Here is a 24,461-nt window from a genome sequence, read left to right as displayed (position 1 = left end):
ATCAATACTAAACTTGAAGGGGCTCTAACTTCCACTGCCGAATCTCTTTCCTCTCTACAGAGACAAATCACCTCTTTAGCTCAGGTCACCCTTGAAAACCGTAGAGCACTAGACCTCCTCACTGCAGAAAAAGGAGGTACTTGTGTCTTCCTTGGAGAAGAATGCTGTTATTCCTCATAACCTGCCTTTTCTTGCCCTGCATCATTTTTCAAGCCCAAGTGGGAAAAATTTCTCATCAGGCCTTTAACCAGCTTTTACTTAGAAACTACCTGCTCCTAGATACCGATGAACCCCTCGCCTCATCTCGTGAGTGCCTCAGCCGATGCTGAAGAGGTACCACCTTACAGAGGAAACGCATTCCTACACGCCCTCACCACTGAAGCCTGGTTGCCCCCTCCAGGCTCCGACTACAAACAATGGAACCAGTGCATGTGAGACTTGTGGCTTCAAGGAACGTTTATGGACTTCTCCCCTTTTGAAATTACTTGTTTCTCCACCCTCCTTTGGGGTTTCATAATGGGTATTTATGTACCTTCCTCCCTTTGCCCCCCCCCCCCAACGCCCCAGTTCAGCAGGAAGTAGCTCGGTGACTTCAACGTCCCCTTTCCTAAAACAAGAAAAAGGGAGGAATGTAAGAACCCAAATGCCCCAAGGGATCACACCCTGATCACATAAGCCATTCTCGGCCGCACCCCATCATGGCGCTGGTTGCCCTTCTCTTCCGCATTCTCCCTCCCGCTGGTGCAAATCGCACGCCAATCAGCTACCCCCAAGCCCCATGCGGTATGCTAAATAGGGATTGTATTTTAAACCAATCAGCTTTCCCTTAAAGCCCGATATATATGTGTGTGTGCTGCCTAATAAACGAGCTCTCTCCGGTGGATCGTCAACTGGTGTGGACTTGTCCTTTCACACTGTATATTTCATCCTCTTTCAATATTTTCTATCTTTTTTCTGCTTTCTGTTGCTTTCTGATTTCTTCATATTTATTTCTGTCAATTCAATTTAGTCTGTTGTTTAATCTAACCATTGAAGTTTTAATTTTAATGATTTGCTCATATTTCTAGAAGTTCTTCAGATACTTTTCAATTGTGTCTGTCCTTTTTTTGATGATGTCCTATTTTTTTCATTAGGGCTTTTTTCTTTCTGTTGTCTCTTTATATGTCTTTACTGACATCTTTATGTATTTACTGTTTAACCACTTTCAGACTTGTCCATAGTATCTTTAATTGCAGCTGTGCTATTTTCGACTTGTGTCTGTTCACCTTAAGTGGTGTGACATGTAATTTAATTGTAAGGTTATTATCTTTGGAAACTGTTTTGTTCATGGATACTGTGACCAATGAAATGTGAAAAGTCTCTGGGAGTTTCCTTTGGGTTCTAGATCAATTATGATGTGCATTCCTTGGTTTGGAACTCCTGCATCAAGCAGTACTATAAATATACATTACAGAGCTATCTACATAAGGCATGGAAGAATATAGAATAACTATGAACCCTGGTAGCATCTAGAGAGGCAAATTGGGTAAAAAGATGGAAATTTCTCATTTTTATAGGTACTTCCCTATCATTCACAGTCTTGAGCAGAGGGGCAAAATTCCTTGTAGTTTTCACTGGCTGGGGTGCCAAGTTCTCCTTCTCATGGATAATACAGTTTCATTGTTGTTGTTGTTGTTTTTAAACACAGGCTAAGTTCCAGCTCCCCTCTCTACTGAGTTCTAAGGACTTCTGTCCTTGCATAACGTTAAAACTCTAGTATCCACCCCTCAAGCCCTATCTCTGGTGTGAAATCCCAACAGAGTACTAGGACATGTGCTCCTGTTTTGGCTTTGAGTTACCTCTTTGCTTTTTATCTGCATGTTGCCCTTTTGTTCTTTTTATATTCCACATTTTAGTTTGTCGGTGGGGAAAGGCCATTCCACACAGGCTCAGCCCACTATGTTACTTGAGGCCCCTCAATATAGTTTTTAAAACAAGTAAACCATGGTAGAGTACTCTTAGGCATGCCTGACAGACTCTTGACAACCAACAACTAATTATCCAAACCAGTGAAAAGAATTTCAAAATACAGATATATGTCAATTACTACCACACAACTCTCCTTAATTCATTCATTTATCAAGTTTCAGATACAGCACTAAGTAGTACAGTCTAGTGGAAGAAACAGATATGTGAATAACAAGATGCCTGGATGACTAGGAAAAAGGTGTTATCATAAAAAGTTGGAAAAGTTGGAGAAATCAGGATTTGCAGGTAAGAAATGATCTGTTATCTTTTCAATATGTTATTCTTGAGCATTCAAGGACACATACAAGAGATATAAGAGTATATGTTTCAAAGATCTGGGATTAATCAGCTCAGGAGTATTAACTTTAAAAAGCAGTAACAAGAATAAGTAATATAGAATAGGATGGCCAGTTAGCTCAGTTGATTCGAGCACAGGCTTATAACACCAAGGTAATGGGTATGGATCCCCATACTGGCCAGCTGCCACCAAAAAAAAAAGCTTTTAAAGAATAAATGTACACCGCAGTGAAAATTTTAAAAAATCTAATTCCTCCACAACAAAAAATTTATATCATGTATTTTACAATATGTTTGTCTCACAGTGCAAACAGATACTCTAAGAGACCTGTGATTCCAAAGGCATACTCCAACTCTCACTTAAAGCTCTTTACAGTAAGTAATAGGGAATTTCTACATTTTACCTGTTTCCCTGAAAGGGATGATAGGTCTAGGTATTTTAGTGCTTATTTTCTGATGTTATGGGAAAGGGAACTGTAAGTATTTAGCTGCATCTGATAAAATAGGTGCGTAGATGTAGTAGTAAACAATACAAAGTGATTAAATAAATGGGTAAAGTTTCTCAATAAACATTTATCTTATTTTAACCACTAGAGGGCTACCTTGACATTTTATTTCTGATCACTTAGAAACACCTACAGGTATGACCTAAAATAAGAGGTTTATTTTGTAGTATCTTCTCATTTCAATAATCACCAATAATCATTATCAGGTCACTTGATTATCAAATCAAATATACCAGAGGACTTTGCGGGCAGGAAAACATGCTAATAAAATAACAGTCAAAAGGACTGCTCACTCCTTAGAAGGGTGGGCAAGCAGAACTGGTAGGCCTGAAATGAGAAAAATAAAATTCTCTCATACTTCTTGGTCAGCTTTTGTAATAGAGATGCACTTACGTTTTCAGTGTTCCAGATGTCATGAGTTCAGTCACCAAAACAATGCACTTTTTTCCTTTTACTGTGGATTCCCAGGAATCATAGAATCGAACAATATTAGGGTGCTGAAGACCCTTTAACATTTCAGCCTCTTCTTTAAATCTCTGCCTCTCAGACTTCGTTAATTTTCGATCCTAAAATCAGAATCCGAAACAGAAGGTGGTTCAAAAATGATAAAACACCAAGTCATACAGTTAAATTTACATGCTAAACATGTACTAAATCATGATCTAGTAGCATTAAAATAAAACAGAAACGTTTAAAGTTACTAATGACAGTTCATCGACCTGTCATAAAGAATATGAGGACATGGTAAAGTGTATTTAAGAAAAGTTGGGATTAAGTGATGTTTGAGATTAGTTTAGTACCTTTACTGTTTAGGTGCAGTTAAGTTTCCACTTCCCAAATAAGTCATAAATTGCTTCAGATATGCAATTTAATGTTATGGAATGAACACGGGTTTCAGAAGCAGAAAGATCTAAATATTAATTTCAGTTCTATTTTTGCATTGATTAGAATTTCCTTCTTTATTACATACCACTTCTTCACAGGACTGTTGTGAGAATTAAGTAATCTAATAGGTATGGTTTTATCACATGTTTAAAGTACCTGGCACTTCATAGGTTAATTCACTTCTTATCTAAGATGAAGGGGGGAAAAACACTTGATTTGTTATTCTTCCCTTGACAACAACCCATATACACAAATTGTGAATTGTTCTGTGAATTAAAATTGAAACTATCTGTCAAATTAATATTCTGCCCAAGCATGTAATATTTACGTTAATGAAATACACCAGGCATACAATAAAGTAATGTGTCTATTATGGTGTTAAATAATTAAACATTACAGATGTAATTTAGAGCCTCTATATAACAAGACTTCCCTCCTCGTTCCTACTCCTCACCCTTCAATAACCACTACCCTGAATTTGGACATATCATTCCCATATGCGATTTTACATATTTTATGAATTGTCAAAATTTCATAAAATTATGTTATAAAGTATGTATTCTTTGGAAACTTGCTTTTTTCACTCAACTTTGTTTTAAATCACTCATGATAGTACTCAAGGAGACATTATATCGACTGCATTATTGTAACCTGGCTTTGTTCGTTTTCACCGCTATTCAGTTATCCATTATCTGAATATATCACAATTTATATAATCTCCTACTGATGAATCTTTAGGTTGTTCCCCATTTTTTGCTATTACAACACTGCAATACTGCAATAGTGTTACAGTGTTAATCTTCCTGGGCATGTGTGTAAGTACGCATATAGGACACTGGTTCTTGGGGTCCACAAACTCCTTTAAGGCAGGTTATGAACTTGTATGAAAACAAATGAATCTTTACTTTTCATTAATCCCAAATTAAAATTTAACATTTCCTTTAATTATGACTTTATACATGTAATAACATTCAGCGGTACCTGTGATTTTGTCACCAGCAGACCTAGATATTTTTGTATCATATAACAAGTTGTTGCAGATGTCTCAAAATATCATTTACACTAATCATTACTTTGAAATTATGGTAGCTATTAGACCTTCCACTAGATCTTATTAGTATGCACTAGTGATGCATACTATATCTCAAATTTTTAAAAACATTTTGACACCTATTTCAACATAATTAGTTTCCATTGTAATCCTATGTATTTTTGCTATCGCCTGAATGTTTGGGTCTCCCCAAAATTCATGTTGAAATCCTAACCCCCAAGATTAGGTTGTAAGGGCAGTAAGCCCTCATGATTAGGATTAGCAGCACCCTTATAAAAAAAGGCCCAACGGAGCGTGTTTGCCCCTCCCACCACGTGAAGATAGAGCTAGAACGCACCATCTATGAACCAAACAGAAAGCCTTTGTTGGACACCAAATCTGTTTGTGCCTTGATCTTGGACTTCCCAGCCTTCAGAACTGTGAGAAATAAATTTCTGTTGTTTGTAAACTACTTGGCTTATGGTATTTTGTTAGAGCACCCTGGAAGGACTAAGACAATTTTATCACATTGACTTTAAAAAACACAAACCCCAAACTATTACTCTATGTTTCAAGAGAATGCCAAAAGGGATTTGAGGCAAGAAAAAAATATTAAGAACACCTATTAGGATATAATAGCTAACTGAAGAATTGCTGAATCATAAAGTACAGGCATTGCCAATTTTCACAGGTACAGACAAATTGCTCTTCAAAGGGACTGTACCAATTTACCCTCTGCTATGGTTTGAATGTCTTGTCCCTCCAAAGTTCATGTTGAAACTTAATCTCCAATGCAACTGTATTAAGAGGTGGGGCCTTTGGGAGGTGATCCTACTAATCATGGGACTGGGGATTTTATAAAGGGCTTGAGGGAGCCTATTAGTCCCTTTTTTGCCATTTCACCTCTTATACCATGTGAGGACGCGGGAAGAGGCACCATCTATGAAGCAGAGAGCAAGCCTTCACCAGACACTGAACCTGCCGGCACCTTGATCCTGGACTTCCCAGCCTCCAGAACTATGAGAAAGAAATTTCTATTATGTCTAAATTACCCAGTCTAAGGTATTTTGTTAGAGCAGCCCAAACAGACTAAGACATCCTCTCACTGTGTATGAAGGTCACCATTGTTTCACATGCTTAGCAGCACTCGGTAGTATCAGACATTAAATTTTTTGTCAATTTGATGGACATAAAATCATCTGATAGTTTTATTTACCTTTTCAAAATCAATAATACGTTTGAGCAACCTTTTCTGTTTACTTTGCAGACTACTTGAGATTAATTTTCTGTGAGCTGCCCAATCATATCATTTCTTCATCTGATTTGTACAAGTTCTTCATTTTGGAGAAGTATTCTAGATACTAATCCTTTATTGGTTTTATGAGTTACAAATATCTTTTCTCAATTTGTGGCTTGTATTTTCATCTTGCTTATAATGTCTTTTGATTTACAGATGTTTATATTTCCCTGTAGTTCAGTCTATGTTTTACTCTGTGAAAGGTGGGTTTCATGTCTTCAGTAATCCTTCTAAAGACTGAGGCCATAATTTTTCTTCTTCTTAAGCATTTTAAAATATAAATTTGTTTTGTTTGCCACATTTGGGGGATTTACTTAATGAGGAATTTATCTGGTTAAGTAAGAGAGGGATTAGCTTTTATCTTCCTGAACACCCTCCCCAGCTTAATCTTTGAAATCATCTTGGCTATGTTTTCTCCAATGAGAGTTTATTTTTGTAATGTAGAAATAATAGCATAAGCCAATTAAAACTATCAGAATATTACTATGATTTTAAATTAAAGACATATTACTTGGAATGACATTACAACAATATATTGTGTCCTCCAACAACCTTTTTCCCCCAAATAGCATGTTAATTTTAAACAACTTTATTGAGGTATAATTTGCAAACCAAAAAATACCTATTCCAATCATCCCTCCCCATCTTATACATTATTTCCCCTAATATTTGAGTTCAATCTTATATTACTACTCCTTTAGTAGCCACCTTTATAATTATTAGTTAAACAGTATATGCTGACTTGTATTTACCCATATATCTTTGTTCACCATTCCATTTTGCTCCTTTGGCTTCAACTTCTTTTTTTGAAATATATCTTTGAAAATTCTATCAGTGAATGTCCATTAGTGGTAGAATCCTAGGTTGTATAAAATGTTTATTTCATCTTCACTCTTGAACGATAGTTTAGATGGATGTAGAATTCTAGTTTGGTTTATTTTTCTTTCAGTACTTTCAAGATACTGTTTTGTGCTGTTCTTGCTTCTACTGTAGCTGTCAGTATAAAAGTTCTCCTTTTTAGGTTATCTATGTTTTCTCTCTAGTTGCTCTGAAGACCACTTTTTTTCTATCGTGCTCTGCAACTTCACTACCATGCATCTAGTTTTTTTTGTACATAATGTGGGCCAATTGTGCTTTTTAAGCCAAAAGTTTTGAGTATTTGTCTTCACATCAGGAAATTCTTGACTATTATCTCTCGGAATACTGCTTTCTCCCATCCTCCATTCTCTTTTTTGTAAGATTTTACATATATGGGAGCGTGGGTTTGTAGGTGTGTGTATTCTATCCTTAACATCTTTTCACTTATCTCTCATTTCCCATTTCTTTCTCTCTGGTACTTTCTGGGCAATGTTCTCATATATATCTTCTTGTTCACTAATTCTCTTTTCAGTTATTATATCTAACCTGCTTATTACCTGTTATTATTATTATTAATTCAACTTTAAAGTTTTTTTTTTTTTTTTTTTTTTGTGACCGGTAAGGGATTCGTAACCCTTGGCTTGGTGTCGCCCGCACCGCGCTCAGCCAGTGAGCGCACTGGCCATCCCTATATAGGATCTGAACCCGCGGCCTCAGCGCTCCCAGCGCTGCACTCTCCCGAGTGAGCCACAGGTTCGGCCCTGAACTTTAAAGTTTAAAGGAAACAAAGATGCAAAGAACATGTGGCAGGGACTCAGCTTCTACTCCAGAAATAAGGGAGAGATCAACGCAAACCAGTCATTTTCAAGTGACCATACAAGTTTGGGAGGGCTGGGATATAGGTAAGAGGAGCATATATTTGGACATCCATAAAGAAAATAAAACAAGATCAAGTGGTCAGCTTGTCACCAAAAGTGCCCACTGAGGGGGTTTGATTAAGGAAACTAAAGTCACCCCTCCTGTCCCCACTCTCCCAACTAGCATCAGAAAGAAAGCTAGGATGGGAAAGAAAAAAAGGGGGTGGGGGGGCAGCTAGGCCTATACTACAGGCTTTAGTGGGGGAGGAATTCTCCAGCTATCTCACCAGGAATAGGATTTGTCCCTCCCCTCTTCACTCAGCAGTACCCTGACACATGAATGGGGCATGATAATCAACAGCTCAACCTACAATGATCCTCTCCAACTGCCACCTCATTCCTGCTTCATGAACAGACAAGTTTTCCCAGCATCCTCCTTGGAAATTCCTCTCCTTGGGATCTTGCTCCATTCCAAATTATCACCACAAGGTTGGCCTCTCTCAAAGTTCCACAAAAGCCCCTGTTCACACCCCTTCCTCACTTTCATTCCAACCTCCCAGCCAGAGGCTGCACCCTCTACCCACAAAGTCACAAACCCTGTCCAATGAGACTGAGATTCATGGCAGCAGAACTATTTCATCCTGGGTTATCCCCATAAAATGTCCCTCTCCCAGAGGATGGACAGCCAAAGGATAGATAAGTTAAAGTATCTGGAGCCAGATGTCTGAGGAAGATGGCAATTATTTAGTTCTTAATTTCAATGCATTTTCATTTTCTGAAGTTCTGCTGGGCCTTTATCAAACCAATTATTCACTGCAAACCCCTGCCCCAACAGCATGTTGATGTTTTGTTTTGTTTTACTTTTTAGTCCTTTTAACTATTAAGATATACTTTCTTCAGAAGCTCAGTTCAATACCATTTTCTTCTGAGGTTCCAGGGATCTAATTTTGCCAACTGCTTTAGCAGCTTACATTCAGTCATGTTAGTTGGTTTCTTCGTGTGATTTATAATACCAGATAATGAGATTATTTTAAGCTATGATCTGTCCGTTGGAATCCCATATTTCCTCAGTTGTGGGTACATCCCTGTTGATAAACTTTGAGCTTATTTAGCACTGGTGCCCCAGGAATATTACCAGTCCTGGCCATGACTCCACGCAATGCGCTTAAATTCGAATATCAGACACATGTGAATACAGGTCCGTGATTATGAATTCTCAAGGGAAACTTTTTTTGGCTAACTTGGAAAGTTTCTTCATCTTTTCCCTGTATCAGAGACTAAATTCTTCGCTCATCTGTTCTTTCATTAAGGTTGTAAATCTTCAAGGAAACTGACCTTACTGGATCTCACATTCAACCCTGCTTGGCCTTAAGATTACATCTACCTTCAGATGTAAAACCATGCATCTTAATTAACAAAATTGGCAACTGTCACAGAAAAACCCTACTGTCAATTCACAATTTTCTCACTCTGGTTTTTAGCTTCTTCTTAGTTTTCACACTTTGGAAATTACCCTTACATTATTACAAGCTCAGCTATGAATTTGAAAAGATAGGTTTTTTTTGTTGTTGTTTTAATTGAAAATTTCAAAATATCAGGTGTTTTACAGTGGGAAGAGTTTTCATCTTGTCTGGTTTTCCATTTGCCCACAACAGGAGTCCCAATATATGTTTTTTAAAAATCTTATTTACTATAGATTCTTAAATGCTCCCCATTTAAGGAAGACTTATATAGAAATAAGAAGAAAAATCCAGATCACTTGTTGACTCGCTTATATACTACTGAATCTCACTATAGTTGAACTCCAGAAAGTTTATTTTTAAAAAATTGTGAAAAGTTAATACAGTACCAAAACAACTAGAAGACTACTAACATGAACCAAATGAATTATGATATTCTACCTACCATTCATATTTTAAAATTTTAAATTTCTGTTGTTGTTGTTTCGGTAGCTGGCTGATACAGGGATCTGAACTCTTGACCTTGGTCAAGAGTTAGAGCACCATGCTCTAACCAAGTGAGCAACTGGCCAGCCCAAAATTTTAATATTTTAGTATTTAACTGTCTTGATAAGTACTCTTACCATACCATACAACATTCATTTTAGCACTCATGTTAGCATGCAACATTCATTTCAGTTTTAGCAATTATTATGCATATTTATAAATGCTTAAATTTTAACAAATTTTTGGGTGCCCTGTGTCAGACAACAAGATACAATGAACATCAGAGACAAGGTTCCTGCTATGTAGACCTTAAAATATAGAGGAAGAGGCATGATTCGATTAAGTATGACAAAGGGGAAAAATCAGGTGCTTTGAGAGCATATCATGAAAGACCCAATTCTGTATAACTGTGCACAAGCTAGAATAAGCCACTTAAGAAAAGAAGAGCCCATATCAGCAGGTTACTCCAAGAATAAAGTGAACTTGTGGACATGAAAGTACCCACAGTTCTAGTCACATAATTCTTTAAATGCTCAAGACCATAAGAATCTGTAAAAAGTGCTAAAGGCGAATATGGAAATGTAAGATGTAGACTGGAGGCAAGGGAACTCAAAACTTTAACAGTCAGCTGCGAAATTTGATTTGTTTATTCACTAGTAGTTTAGAACTACTGGAAAAGATATCACATACAGTAGGCCACTGTAGCTGAACCTAAGAATATACATTATACTGTAGCTGAACCTTGGAATATACATTATAATGTAGTATTGTGCTTAATAGTAATAGCTTAAATATAAATTGTGTAAATATGACCACTTGTACAAAGTCTGAGTAATTTTCTGTTTAGAGTTTGCACAAAATCCCTATATAAGACATACTACACCTTCAATTGTGAAATGTGTTCTCTTAATTGGTATGTATCTTTAGCCAGATATTGTCACTAGATGTGAAATAAGACTGTGGTGTAAATAATTCTAAACTGTTACTTAAATTTCAATTACAATGTAAAACCTACTTAAAGACTGTTTCCATCATACCTACAATTCCAAGTTTTTAAAAATGTTTTAAAGTGCACAATCTTATAAATTCTGCTTACTGAAACTTACTCCAAGTAATTTATGTCTTTCTCTACCGGCACTAACCTGTTTTAAGTCATCCCATCTCTTCAGATCCCTGCAATAATAATCTCATAGTAAATTGTTTCCATACATCTCTACCCTTGTACAGTCTGTTTTCCACTTCATCCATACTACAGCCAGTATATTTTTTAATGTCTATGTAATCAGTTCTAAAATACAGTCTGCCCCTCTGTATTGGAGGTTTTTGCAATTTCAGAATCAACACCATAGACAGAAAATATTCCAGGGATGGGTGGGAGGGTTGGGGATGGGGCAGCAAAAAATAAAAATACAACAATAAAAAATAATACAAGTTACAAATACAGTATAGCATAACAACTATTTACACTGTATCAGATATTATCAGTAATCTACAGATGATTTAAAGTATAGGGATTGGGCTGGCCAGTTAGCTAAGTTGGTTAGAGCCTGCTGTATAACACTGAGGCCAAGGGCTTGGATCCCTGTACTGGACAACCGCCCACATATACAAACAAAAAACATAGGAACTTGAGCATTCGTGGATTTTGGGTGTGTGGGGGGTGGGAGTGTGGTGGTGGCTGGAACAAATCCCCCACAAATACTGAGGAAAGACTGTATGTGTGCCTATTTAATTAATTCTTAGAAATACAATTTTCCACATTTTTAACATCTCTGAAATGAGAATTAGTGTGATAACCCTATTTAAAACCCTTCAATAGCTTTCTACAACCTTGAGAACAAAGTTGAAAATCATTGTGACCTATGAGATCTCACATAATGTGGTCCTTGTCCAACCCTTCAAGCCCAATTTCTTGCCACACTAACCTTTTCCATTCTCAAATATGTTCTGCTCCTTCCCATTTTAGGTTCTTCATGCATGCTACTCCCTCTGTCTAGAATGCCTTTCTATCATCCTTTTCTGCCTACTTAATGCCCAGTTATTCTTCAAAGATCAATTCAAATTACTTCCTCAGGGACCTCTTCCTGGACTGCCCCTCATCCTAGGTTAAATCATTCTCCTCACCCCATTTATACATGTTTTTAAGAACAATGTGCATGCCTCTTTCAAGGCATTTAATCACAAGTAACATTATATTGAGTCTTATCCCCCATAGAATACACTTTCACAAACTTGTCATTGAAAATGTGTTTTCAGTGTTCTGTCTTTACCACCTGACAAACCTAGCATAATGACTTGTTCAATAGCCATTTGTTGAATGGATCCATAAATACTCCTTCCCCTTATAGCTCTCCCCCCACCCACCCCTATGTGCATGTATATCTCCTTAACAAGCAGTTAGCATTTCCCTGGCATAAAAGAAATTTCTGTGACTTAAAAGAAAGATGAGAAATGGAGTCAAGTCTCATTAAGTCTAATATAACCCAAACACAACGACCAACTTGCAAATGTCACAGCCACTATTAATTTAAAAAAACAATTTATAAAAGCTCATTGTAAAAAAGCTGCCAACTACTTATTTATAGCAAAATATAAAGAGGGTAAAAAACAGGGGGATGTCTTCTTCATCGAAAACCTACAACTAATTTTCCTTGAGAATACACTGAATGGCAACCTAAAAATTCCATGGGAATATTAAGATTATCTCATCTCTTATTTTGCCCACAAGCCATCTATACCGTAAAGAGGGGATATTTTATATATCTACAGTAGGTTTTTAACCTTTCTGAAAATTATCATTTATTTTAAGGGGTCTGAGAATTGTGCTTAAATGTTTAAAATTAAAGATATGGTTGCATAAGAACAGATTATTATCATCAACTAAGGGTGGGGGAGACCCAAACAAATAATTTGGAACTTATCTCAATAATTTGTCAACTTGTTCCATTAATAACTAAATCTTTTTTTCTTTAATCTAGCAGCATTTCACAAAATATCTCAGAGAAGTACATTATTTTAGCCTCCAAAAGACTTTTTAAGACAACAGTGGATTAGATCAAAACTAGCAAAAGCACATAGACCTATCAGAACAGCAGGGGTTTTTAAGTAATATTTTGCTGCTTTACTTCATTTAATTGTAAAGAAAACCCTAGGTAATATCACTTTATTTTACAGATGAACAGACTCAGATAAATTTAATCTCTCTCTCAAATTCACATGAAAAACAACCAAGAGTTAAATGAAGATTTGGGTCAAACCTCATGTTCTGCTCACTACACTAAACAAACATATTTTTAAAATTTTGTAAAGCTTCTAAAATAATCTTCTGCTTGGAAAATCTATGTTGATATTTCTGTTATTAACTAGGGATCATTAAAAAGGACTAGGTACTATAGGTCGGCCTGTTAGCTCAGTTGGTTAAGGCACAGCCTTGTAACACCAAGGTCACAGGTTTGAATCCCCATAATGGCAAGCCACCAAACAAACAAAAAACAAAACAAAACAAAACAACCAAAAAAAGGACTAGGTACTTTATAGCTGAAGGTAAAATAAGAGGAACCTATATTATTTAAATATTACCAACCATCAATCAAATTATCATGAAGACAATGTTAAAATTTTAAAATAAAGTATCAAAAAGTAGCAATGAAGTATCAAATGAGATTTAGAACAGTTTAGCCACTGCTGCTTTTTAGAACCTTCTCTCCAGCATTACCGAACTGGATATTCCTGAAGGATTGATTGATATACTATCCCAATTGCAGCATTCATTATGTTCAGTTATAAACGAGAGCTAACCCACTCCAATTCATTTCACTCAGTTCTTTCCAACTTCATGAAATTGTTTTAACAGGCTAAATGAACAAAACCAAGGATCACTGTCACATGACCTCCATAACATGCTTACTTCCAGACTGCTGGGGGGTGGGGAGTCAGGCAAGAACTAAAACAATTGTTCATCTCAGTACCATCCAAATAACAGTACACAGTAGATTATTTGTTGATGTAATTATTTTCTTGTGTGAGAAACACAATGCTAATATTTGGTACTTGGTACAATTTGCATATCTTTGGTCCCTTGCTTTTAAGAAGCTATTTCATTTTAAACATTCTTTCACAGACATCTTGTCTCTTTACTCTCATATTTCAGTATTTTATCAAGTAGCAATCCCAGCCCTTCCTTATTGGTTTTTATTTGCACCATTAGGAAACCATCCAAACCAACTATGCAACTACAGCAGTAAAACTGGTTTTCATTAATTAAGCTTGAAATTTTCACTTTATAAGCTAACAACTATACCCCCAAAAGATCTGGTCCTTAAGTCTCATTAACATTTAAACTTCTACAGCATTTTATTTTTAGCTGTATTCAAACTTTTCCTGCTAAATTAAGACCACATATGATAAGCCTATATATCAAAATTTGGGTGGAGAGAAGTGTCTGGAATTCCTTGATTAAAACATTTTAGGTCAATACTAGAGTCCTCCCTCCTTATCACTGTCTGCACCACACTGACTTAGCAGACCTGAACATCTATGACATCTTTTAAAGTGATACTAATTGTTTTGAGGTGTTAGGATACAGAAAAGAAAACTTGTCTTCAGGAAGAGAGTACAGCAGTTTGACACACTGCTTTCCAATGCAGCATGGGTTTCAGTTACCATTTAAGGAAAAAATTTTTAAAGAATTATTCTGTATTTCAAAAGACATGAATCATATGAATAATAATTATTATAATATTATTTAAGTCTCTCTCATAAGCATACATTGTATAACAGCAATTCAAAGATGGTAACTTCAGAATAAATAGAGATTGAAGGCCTAAGAAAGGTTGGGAAAATAACTACCAGAAGCAAAATAATGATTCTCTTGCAAAAATTCTTAACTGTCAAAAAACAACAAAAAAGACTAGTATAGCTTCTAAGGTGTTTTGAAATATAGTATGAAAATATCTGCATTTTATGTGGCAAAATCTACAGATCAAACTCCTATTGCCTATTTTTTTATGACATTCCAATTGAGTACCCTTAGAGATGAAACTGGGTCTGTCCCATAGAGAAGACAGTCTACATTAGCTGAACTTTCCTCAACAGAATAAAAGATATGATAATTGGTGGTTGGGGGCGGGGGGGAGGGTTTAAATATGGCATCGTGTCTCTTGCTTCTCCACTGAGTCTTCTTAGAATTATTCTGAAATAATACCAGTTTCAGAAAGACAAAAAAGTCTTCAAAGGAATAGTAAAAAAGAATCCGGCTGTTCCATCTAACTTCTTCTCCATCAGTCCCTTCTTCCCAATCTAGTTCATCTTTATTTACACTTCATTTATTTACAAAAAGTTTGTTTCAAAGCAGCAAGAAGAAAAATCTGCTTACACAGGAATAGCTTTCTTAAACCAGATGTGTACTAATTCATAGGTTCTATTCATTAAGCACCCTGTACTTAATCCCCAAATCTGGGCCACAAATATGTGAATCTGGGGCCTAAGAGATTCTCTCCACTCCTCTCTTTGGGGGGCACAAATGCCATACAGAATTCCAAAATATTTAGAACCTGGCATATGTAGAAAGCTTTAGATTAATGATAAAATGTACCAAATATGTACAATAGGTGAACCACAAAAAGAAACACATTTAGTCCTATTAGAAAATGGCGACCTATTTTCACTAAATGACTTACAATATCTATTGCACAGCAAATCTCAAAACATTACCTAGCCATTCACATAAATTTTAAAAGTTTTTATTGAAATAGATTACATTACTTTGAACGTGGAGACACCTAACTTCATAGTTCAGCCCTTTGTGTAAACTACATAAACTTATAGATAGGATCTTATGCTAAAACTTTCCAAAGAAAGCAAAAAGGCAGAGAAGGGGACAGGAAGGAAAAGTGAATGTGGATGGGATGGGGATAAAGATGGAAGAATTCTTGTTCATTCTAGGAAGGAAATTTTACACTTCAGAGACAAATGTTACTCTGCAGCAGATGAAAAAAAGTTTCCAAAGTTTTTTGAATGGGAGTAATGAAGGGTCACCAAAAGGGAGACTAACAAACAGAACTGAAAAACTCAAATGGAGTTATTAGCACTAAAACTTAGTGGATCACCCTGTAAGAATTTGCCAGCACAGGAAAACAAATGTGGTTGGGGGGCAAATCACAAAGAACAAGAATATCATCAAAGAATTCACTCAGTTTGATATCCAAAATTTGTTTTAGGAAAAATATCAAGAAAATAAGTCCGGAATATAATCACATAATGCCTTAGGTTTTCAGTATGGATAACAAGATATTCACTCAAGGAAATAAGATCAGAAGAAGGCAGGCTTTAAATATACCCATTCAAATTAACTTTAAATCTTGTGTATCATCTTTTTAATCTAGGTTCCTCTCCTTATCAGTTCAATCTTAACCTCTCTCTGCTTCTTTCCTACACTCACCTGGGGAGTAAGAAATAAATATTTCAGATTTATATAGGAACCCCCAGTGCAGAAGCCCAGAAAGCAGTAAGATTTGCAGAGTTGGGAAAAACAAAAACAGAAAGCCCAATTTCCACAACAAATGCAACCTGCTGTAACAGTTTTATATTGTTAAACGCTTGATATCCTCATGTCTAGAAAGATCTTTTTTAATATAATGGCTTACTAATTCTGGAATTTAAATTAATATTTCCAAATAGTCTATTGGATGACATTTTATGACCAAAAACTCAATACATTTCCAACCCTATAAAGATTTTCTACAAATCAGCTTCACTTCAGTTTCTCTGTTCCTCTCTGCCTTCCCAGGCAATTACGGTTGGAACCTTTTTCAATCTCAATAATTCTATTATGCACCATATCTCATTTACACTGTTGCAAACTAGTAAAAATTACAACTATCTCACATCAAAATAACCATTTCCTGATTATTCTTTTTACACTACAACTTATTCTTTAGATGCAGATGTTCCTTCAAGATGCTATTTTTTATCACACCAAGTCCCCTGCTCAGAAAGAGTTAATGTGGAATTAATCGATTTTGCCTAAGTATAAGAATCTTCCAGGGTACTTGTTAAGCAAGGATTCTAGAACACTACCCCAGTTCCAGTGTATTAGTCTCCAGAGAGGCTTCTTATGACCAGCAAATTTGGAAACCACTCTTTTATTACATCAAATCCAAATCCCAAAGCCACTCTGAGCCACCTTCTTTCTAAATACTTCCCCAAAACACCCACCACAGATAGGAAGGACTCCTGTATTCTCATATGCCATGGTCATTTCTTCTTTTGCACTCCTATTTCTAACAAGTCTTACTTAACTTGCCTATAAAACGGAAACTATCTTTCTTGACTAGCTAAGAATTATTTTGAGGATTCAACATACTGTGTATAAATGCACTTTGAAATCTGTGAAAATAATTACACAAATTAATAACATTATTTTTATGGTGGCTATTCCATTCATAGTGATTTATTCTCCCAAACATATTTCTGAATATAATTCATTATTGGCCATTTTTATACCACAGTGAAACAGTTTTTGAAGAAGGCATCAGAAGTTAGCATTTTCTTTTTCTTTTTTTTTTTTTTTTGTCGTTTTTGTGACTGGTAAGGGGACTGCAACCCTTGGCTTGGTGTCGCCCGCACCGCACTCAGCCAGTGAGCGCACTGGCCATCCCTATATAGGATCCGAACCCGTGGTGGGAGCGCCGCTGCGCTCCCAGCACCGCACTCTCCTGAGTGAGCAACAGGGTCAGCCCAAAGTTAGCATTTTCTTACTTTGGAACTACAGACATATTGGAGGTAGTTAAAAGAATTTTGTGTTCTAACTTAGACAATCAACCAAAAATTATATATGTATATTCTGGCTCATCTAGTTGACCAACAGATTTCACTAGGCAGTTTACTTTTGAATTACATTAGCAACCACGATAACCTAAGTGGCAACCTATAAATCAATGTATTAATTATTAATTTTGTCAATGGGTAGGATGGCATGTCTTAATGTCAGCAAATTTCCTTATTCAACTATTTACTCTGAATTCCCTTACCAGTGAAAGACAAAATTTCTGCAGTTATAATTTGTAACTGAAAAAGATGTTCTCATAAAGACTAACTTATTTATAAAGGAAGACTGTAAAAATTTGGTTTACACTGCCAACATTAATTTGATTTTAGTAGATTTTAATTTGCATTTAAACTGAAACTGGTTTTGATTTCATAGCTGTGTTACGATCTATAAAGCACAAGGACTGTATATTTTGTTTTCTATTAACACATGCAATATTTTTGTAATTTAATCACACTAAGGATCCATAATTTTTTTCCTTTAAAACATATCTAGCAATGAGATACCACCTCACACCAAATAGAATGGCTATTGTCGAAAAAAAAGAAAGAGAAAGAATGAAAGAAAAAAAAGAAAGTAAGAAAATAAAAAGTGTTAGCAAAGATATGGACAAATTGAACCCTTGTATCCCTTGCACACTGCTGAGATTGTAAAATGGTTCCTCAAAAAGTTAAACAGCCTGGCCCAGTTAGCTCAGCTGGTTAGAGCACGGTGCTGAGAACACAAAGTCCAGGGTTTGATCCCTGTACTAGCTAGCAGCATTAAAAAAGGAAAAAAATGTAAACACAGAACTATCAAATGATACAGCAATTCCACTTCTAAATATACACCCAAAAGAACTGAAAGCATGAACTCAAACAGATACTTATACACCAATGTTCATAGCAGCATTACTCACAATACACAAAGGCTAGAAACAACCCAAGTGTCCATCAACAGATGAAGAGAAAACAAGATATATACATACAAAAATAAGGACATTCTGACATGCTACAACACAGATGAACCTTGAGGATATTACACTAAGTGAAATAACCCAGGCAGAAAAGGACAAATATTGTATGATTCTACATATATGAGGTACCTGGAATAGGCAAATTCATAGAGACAGAAAGCAGAAAAGACGTTATCATGGGCTAGGGGGCAATGGAGATTTGGTGCTTAATGAGTACAGAATTTCAGTTTGGGATGATGGATAAGGATGGTGAATGTACTTAATGCCACTGAACTGTATACTTAAAAATGGTTAAAATGGTAAATTTATACCATCCCCCCCCAAAAGATGCTAAACATTTCTTGACTTTGAGAACTCTGCTCTGATACTTCAGGCAAAAAAATGAAATGCAAATTTCAGGATAGGGAAGACAGTGGGTGCTACTGGGAAGAAGCACATTGAGAAATTCTTATACCAGGTAAGTACTTGATATACGTGATAAATTGTTATATATATATATTCTTTCACATTTAAGAGAAAAACAATGTCTATTGGTCATCTTATCAACTCCCTAAATAAGAGAAAATTCAGAAATTTCACATTTTCTTATTTGCAAGGCAAGTAAATAATTCTACCTCAATACTGACCTCTTGATATGTGTAAATAACTAGAGTCATCCGGATTAATATTGTTGTTACAACTTAATCCAAATATCATTTCACCCAATGGATTCGTTTTAATATAGTATATCTCATATGGGGAATTCAAATACTTTAAAAATTTACATAAACTTCCAAGCATACAGAAATGTAGAATATACCAGTACCATTTATATACCTCCTACATTTGTCATTTCTTAATGTTTTGCCATATTTGCTTCAGATTATTTTCTATGAAATAATAATAATAGCACCATTCCTCTCTCTTCCTTCCTAGAGCTAGCTAGCCACTGTCTGAAAAATGGCATTTATCATGCTACTGCATATTATATTGTATAGCATATGTACATATTCAGGAATATATACATATATACATGAATATATATACATGAGTGTATTCATGATATACTGTCCTGTTTTGTGTATTTTGATTTTTATATAAACGCTATCCAAATCTCACTTTTTTGCTTGTGATCTTGTTTAATGATTAACTTCCTATCAGAACAGAGAAGGCCATTCTCAGAGTGTAACTGACTAAATAAAATACATTTCTGTGTAAAAACTGTGGCATTAACTGTGAATTTTCAAAGCAATCATTATCTATCTAGTTTGCAGCATATGAAACTAACCTTTGAAATATCATACTTTTAGAAGCTGCTTGTCAATCCAGGGAAAAAAGAATATGCACGTTTTCTTTTTGGCTAAATCTTGTTCATCACTTTCAAAATATGAATACTATGGAGAAAGGCTCTTATTTATTGAACATATGCATTTCAGTTCACAAAACTAGTTCTGACTGCATTTATATATGGCCTTAGGCTGGCTGGAAAGTCTTACTGACAAAAAGAAAATTAACTGCTGCTTTGAAAGTGTCTTGTTTACCACCCATCTTGGACATTGCAGTTTCAGTACAATGGATGGCAAAGAAAGCAAAAACGAAAAGGGAGTCCCATTCCTTTAAGACAAGTTTCCAAAGCCAAAAAATATTCAGGGTATGGAAAGGAATAACAGGAGTACCAAGGAGGAAAAGCAAAATTAACAGAATCCTAAACAAACCCAGATGTTGGAAAAAAAGGTATTTTCATATGTGGAGGCTCTCCAAGTACCATACACACATACTTTCTTATCAGCAAGACACTTAAAGTTGCATTCACAAATTTAAAAATAATTTTTAGGCTAGCCAGTTAGCTTAGTTGGTTAGAACACAGTGTTGCAAAACCAAGGTCAAGGGTTCAGATCCCAGTACTGGTCAGCCGCCAATAATAACAACAACAACAACAATAACAATTTTTTTAAAGGAGGAACAAAAGGGAGTTAGGAACAGTAGATCAATCCATGAAAGAAAAAAACAAAAAACAAAAAAGGTAGATAGTGCAGCATACTCAAAGGGTAACAAGCCCAGATGAGGGTGAGAGAAAAGTCAGAAAGAATTATCTGGGAAGTTAGAAGACTCAAAATATTGGATGGGATAACAGGACTTTGAAAATGTGTTTTATTTTATTTTTTTACCAAGGAAATTTAAAACCACAAGAAAAAAAGGCAGCAGTTAAAGGCAGTACAAAAACTATATACCCGTACTTCTTGACTCAGATAAATATGCAGTCATAAACGTTTGACTCTCACTTTTAGACATTTTTAAAACACAAAAAAAGAATGTTAATATTAATCACCTAGACAATTAAAAATATGGGTAACAGTCTATGGCCATACCATCCTGAATGCATCCAATCTCATCTGAAAATGCAGACAATAGAGGTTAGAAAGCAGAACTGAAGAGGATAAAAGTAGTAGTAATCTTCATCTTACAAAGAAGAGCATAGAAACTGCCCATATTTGATGGAACAATAAATAAAGGCATGTATAGACAGATTACCTAAAGTTGAAATTGAAAGCAACTTAACTCCGATAATTTGCATCCCACCATTAGGACTGCTGCTGTATTACTACAATCTTTCTAAATTTAATTTCGCCTCAAAATCCTTCTCTTTATAAAACTTAAATTTATTGTTAAAAGGAAATTTATTATTACTCTGACTGAAAACATCTAATCTGATGCTTGCCTTATATAAACAGCAACCATAAAAATGTGAAAATGTTGCTAAATTCTAGCTAAACCATGCTTACTTACCTTTTATTGGACTCAATATCCATCTAAAGATTAGAATCACAGGCTTAAGGAATCCACTATGTAGTGGGGGAGGGAGGCGAATAAGCCAATCACAGTAAATATGACACAATCAATACTGGAAGAACACAGAAGTACAGCAAAGAGACAGAAAAAGATTAATTTCTGTCTGTGAAGATTACTTAACAAAAAATATTCCTTTACTTTAAGATGAATATAAATTTATTAGTAATGCAAAAAGAACAACATGAGCATAGAAAGGAAAATGACATGTATATAGATAACTTCAAAATAAAAAGTTTGGGAATTGTTTAAACATATAATTTGAAAAAGGAAATGGTAGGAGAGAAGGCTGGGTAAACACCACACCACAATAAGGAGATTAAAATTTATACTATGTAAAATAGGGCACCACTAAAAATTTTAAAAGATGTGATCAGATTTGCACCTTCATAAAATCACACTGGTATTGGTGCAGAACACATTGGAGAAATGTAATTAGACTTAGGGAGATCATTTTTGGTTGACTATTGCAGTGGTACAGAAGAGGCAGAATCAAGATGACAAGGTAGTTGATAAGAATGGGCAATGAGGAAGACAAAGGAGAAAGAAGTCTTTGGTTTTGTTTTTTAGAATCAGGAAAAATGGTTAGGCATTGGGGCTTCGTTAAACAGATCAGCTTATAATCATAAGGAGGGCTGGCTGGTTATCTCAGTTGGTTAGAACACAGCCTTATAACACCAAGGTCACAGGCTTGGATCCCAAGATCCCCATTCTGGCCAGCCACCAAACAAAAGTCTGTATTATCATAAGGAAATTTAAGTTATCCCAAATTGATAATTCAATTTCAATTTTATTAAGATTTCTGGGGGCTGGCTGGTTAGCTCAGTTGGCTAGAGTACAGCTTTGTAACTCCCCATACTGGCCAGCCACCAAAAAAAAAAAAAAAAAGAAAAAAAGAAAGAAAGAAAAAGAATTCTAATTATACCCTTTCTTCATCTCTCGTACGTTTCCCTTTCTTTTTCCAATTATCCAGCTCCTTATCTCATTCACAAGAAAGTATATATTTTGGCTCCTTTCCCTTATACTTGTCTCTGGTTCATATAATTCAGAAAAATATATGACAAAATTAGCACACTGGATGGGATGGAGGAATTGGGAACATATTATTATATGGTCCTTACACTACTCTTGAATGGGTAAGAATATTACTTGAAGGTAGACTCTGATTAAACTAAAATGTTTACACTAACAAAAAATTTAAAATAAAATAAATACTAAGCCAATGGTGGAACTAAAATAGAAAGGAAGGGGCCGGCTGGTTAGGGTGTGGTTCTGATAACACCAAGGGCCAGGGATTGATCCCTATACTGTCCAGTGAAGGAAGAAAGGAAGGGAAGGAAGATAAGCAAAGAAGGAAGGAAGAAAGAAAAGAAAGAAAAAAGAATAAAAGAAAAAAAGAAAGAAGGAAGGAAGAAAAGAAGGAAAAAAGAAAGGAGGAAAGAAGGAAAGAAGAAAGGACAGAAAGAAGGAAAGGAAGAAAAGAAAGAAATAAGGAAGGAAAGAAAGGAAAGAGGGAAGGAGGGAAAGGAAGAAATAAAGAAGGAAAGAAGGAAGGAAGGAAAGAAGGAAGAAAGGAGGGCAGACAGGTAGGCAGGCAGGAAGAAAGGAAGAAACGAAGGAAAGAAAGAAAGGAAGGTAGGAAGAAAGGATAAATTACCCAAAAGCAGAAAGAAAGAGAACAAAGAGAAAACAACTAGCAACAGTATCAGTAATACTACTAAATTTAAATGTCTTATTGTAAAGTTATATAATGAAAAACTGTACGCTAACAGATTAGGCAGTCTAGATGAGATGTAAAAATTCCTAGAAAGACACAAACTATAGAAACTGACTCAAGAAGAAACAAAATCTGAATAGACCTACAACAGTAAGGAAATTGAACTAGTAATTTTTAAAAACTTCCCACAATGAAAAGCCCAGACCCAGATGACTTCACTGATGAATTCTATCAGAAACTCAAAGAATTAACACCAATTCTTTATTAAAAAACAGAACAGGAATCTAAGTCCAGAATTAACCTAACACCAAACCAGATAAAGACATCACAAGAAAACTAAGAACAATATCCCTTATGAATTTAGACACAAAAATTCTCACCAAAATATAAGCACAAGCAAACCAAATCCAGCAACAAGTAAAAAGGATTCTTTCCATGGCCATATGGATTTATCCCAGGAATGCAAGGTTGGTTTAACATCTGAAAATCAATGTAATACACCACATATCCACAGTACAAAGCCTACATGATCACCTCAATAGATGCAGAAAAAGCACTGAACAAAATTCAACATCCTTTTATGGTAAAAACATTCAACAAACCAGATGAAGGGAAATTCTTCAACCTGATAAAGGGCATCTGGACAAACCCCACAGTTAGCACCATACTTAATGTTAATGCTTTCCTACTAAGATCAGGAAAAAGTCAAGGATGTCTACTCTTGTCACTTCTATTTAATATTGTTGTGGAAGTTCTAGCCAGAGAAATTAGGGGGGAAAACAAGATGATATGATCTTGTATATTAAAAGTCCTAAGGAATCTACAACACATTACTAAAGCTAATAATCAAGTTCAGCAAAGTTGCAGGATACAATATACAAAATCAAGATCAATACACAAAATCAATTGTATTTCTATAGCTTTGTAGTTACCATCCACAAATAATTCAAAAATGAAATTTAAAAAAATTCCATTTACAATAACATCAAAAAGAATACTGGGGACTTCCGGTCAAGATGGCAGAATAGACGGTTCCCAGAGTCACTCTCTCCCACAAATCAACCAACTTACAAACTATAAAAATGTAACATCAACTAAGCTGGGGCCACTGGAGCTCAGGAAAAGAGGAGGAGAGACCTATGGAGTTCATTAAGGCGGGAGAAACCACAATGAGAAAAAGAAAAAACTGCTCTGAGCATTTCGGGCCACAGCTGTTTTAAGGCTCGAGCTGATGAGCACACATGGAGCAGGAGCCGGCAGAAGCTGCAGCTGTGCCCTTTAGATGGAGTTACTTGGAGGCGGAAAGGGAGAAGAGGGCCTTGGCGGCCCCCAGGACACCAAGACCACTAACAGGTTCCCATGGACCCACGCAGGAGCAAGGAGCAAGAACAACTGAAAAAAGGGAGCCATTCAGAGGTCGGTGAGTCATCACAAGGGACCAGCGCAGGGCCC

At 35.8% G+C, this 24,461-nt stretch overlaps 1 protein-coding gene across 17 annotated transcripts in view; it reads right to left on the bottom strand.

The window, feature by feature from the left end:
• The window catches only part of WNK1 (WNK lysine deficient protein kinase 1), a 147,559-nt gene that overhangs the window by 80,704 nt on the left and 42,394 nt on the right, over window positions 1–24,461 (bottom strand). For all 17 annotated transcript variants that reach the window (XM_063096029.1, XM_063095926.1, XM_063095944.1 and 14 more), the window contains exon 2: window positions 3,204–3,376. In XM_063096029.1, the coding sequence (XP_062952099.1) occupies window positions 3,204–3,376 (173 nt within the window). The remainder of the gene's footprint in view (window positions 1–3,203; window positions 3,377–24,461) is intronic.

Source organism: Cynocephalus volans, chromosome 1, assembly GCF_027409185.1.
Source record: "Cynocephalus volans isolate mCynVol1 chromosome 1, mCynVol1.pri, whole genome shotgun sequence".
NCBI lineage: Eukaryota > Metazoa > Chordata > Mammalia > Dermoptera > Cynocephalidae > Cynocephalus > Cynocephalus volans.
This window is presented reverse-complemented; position numbering and strand designations above follow the sequence as displayed.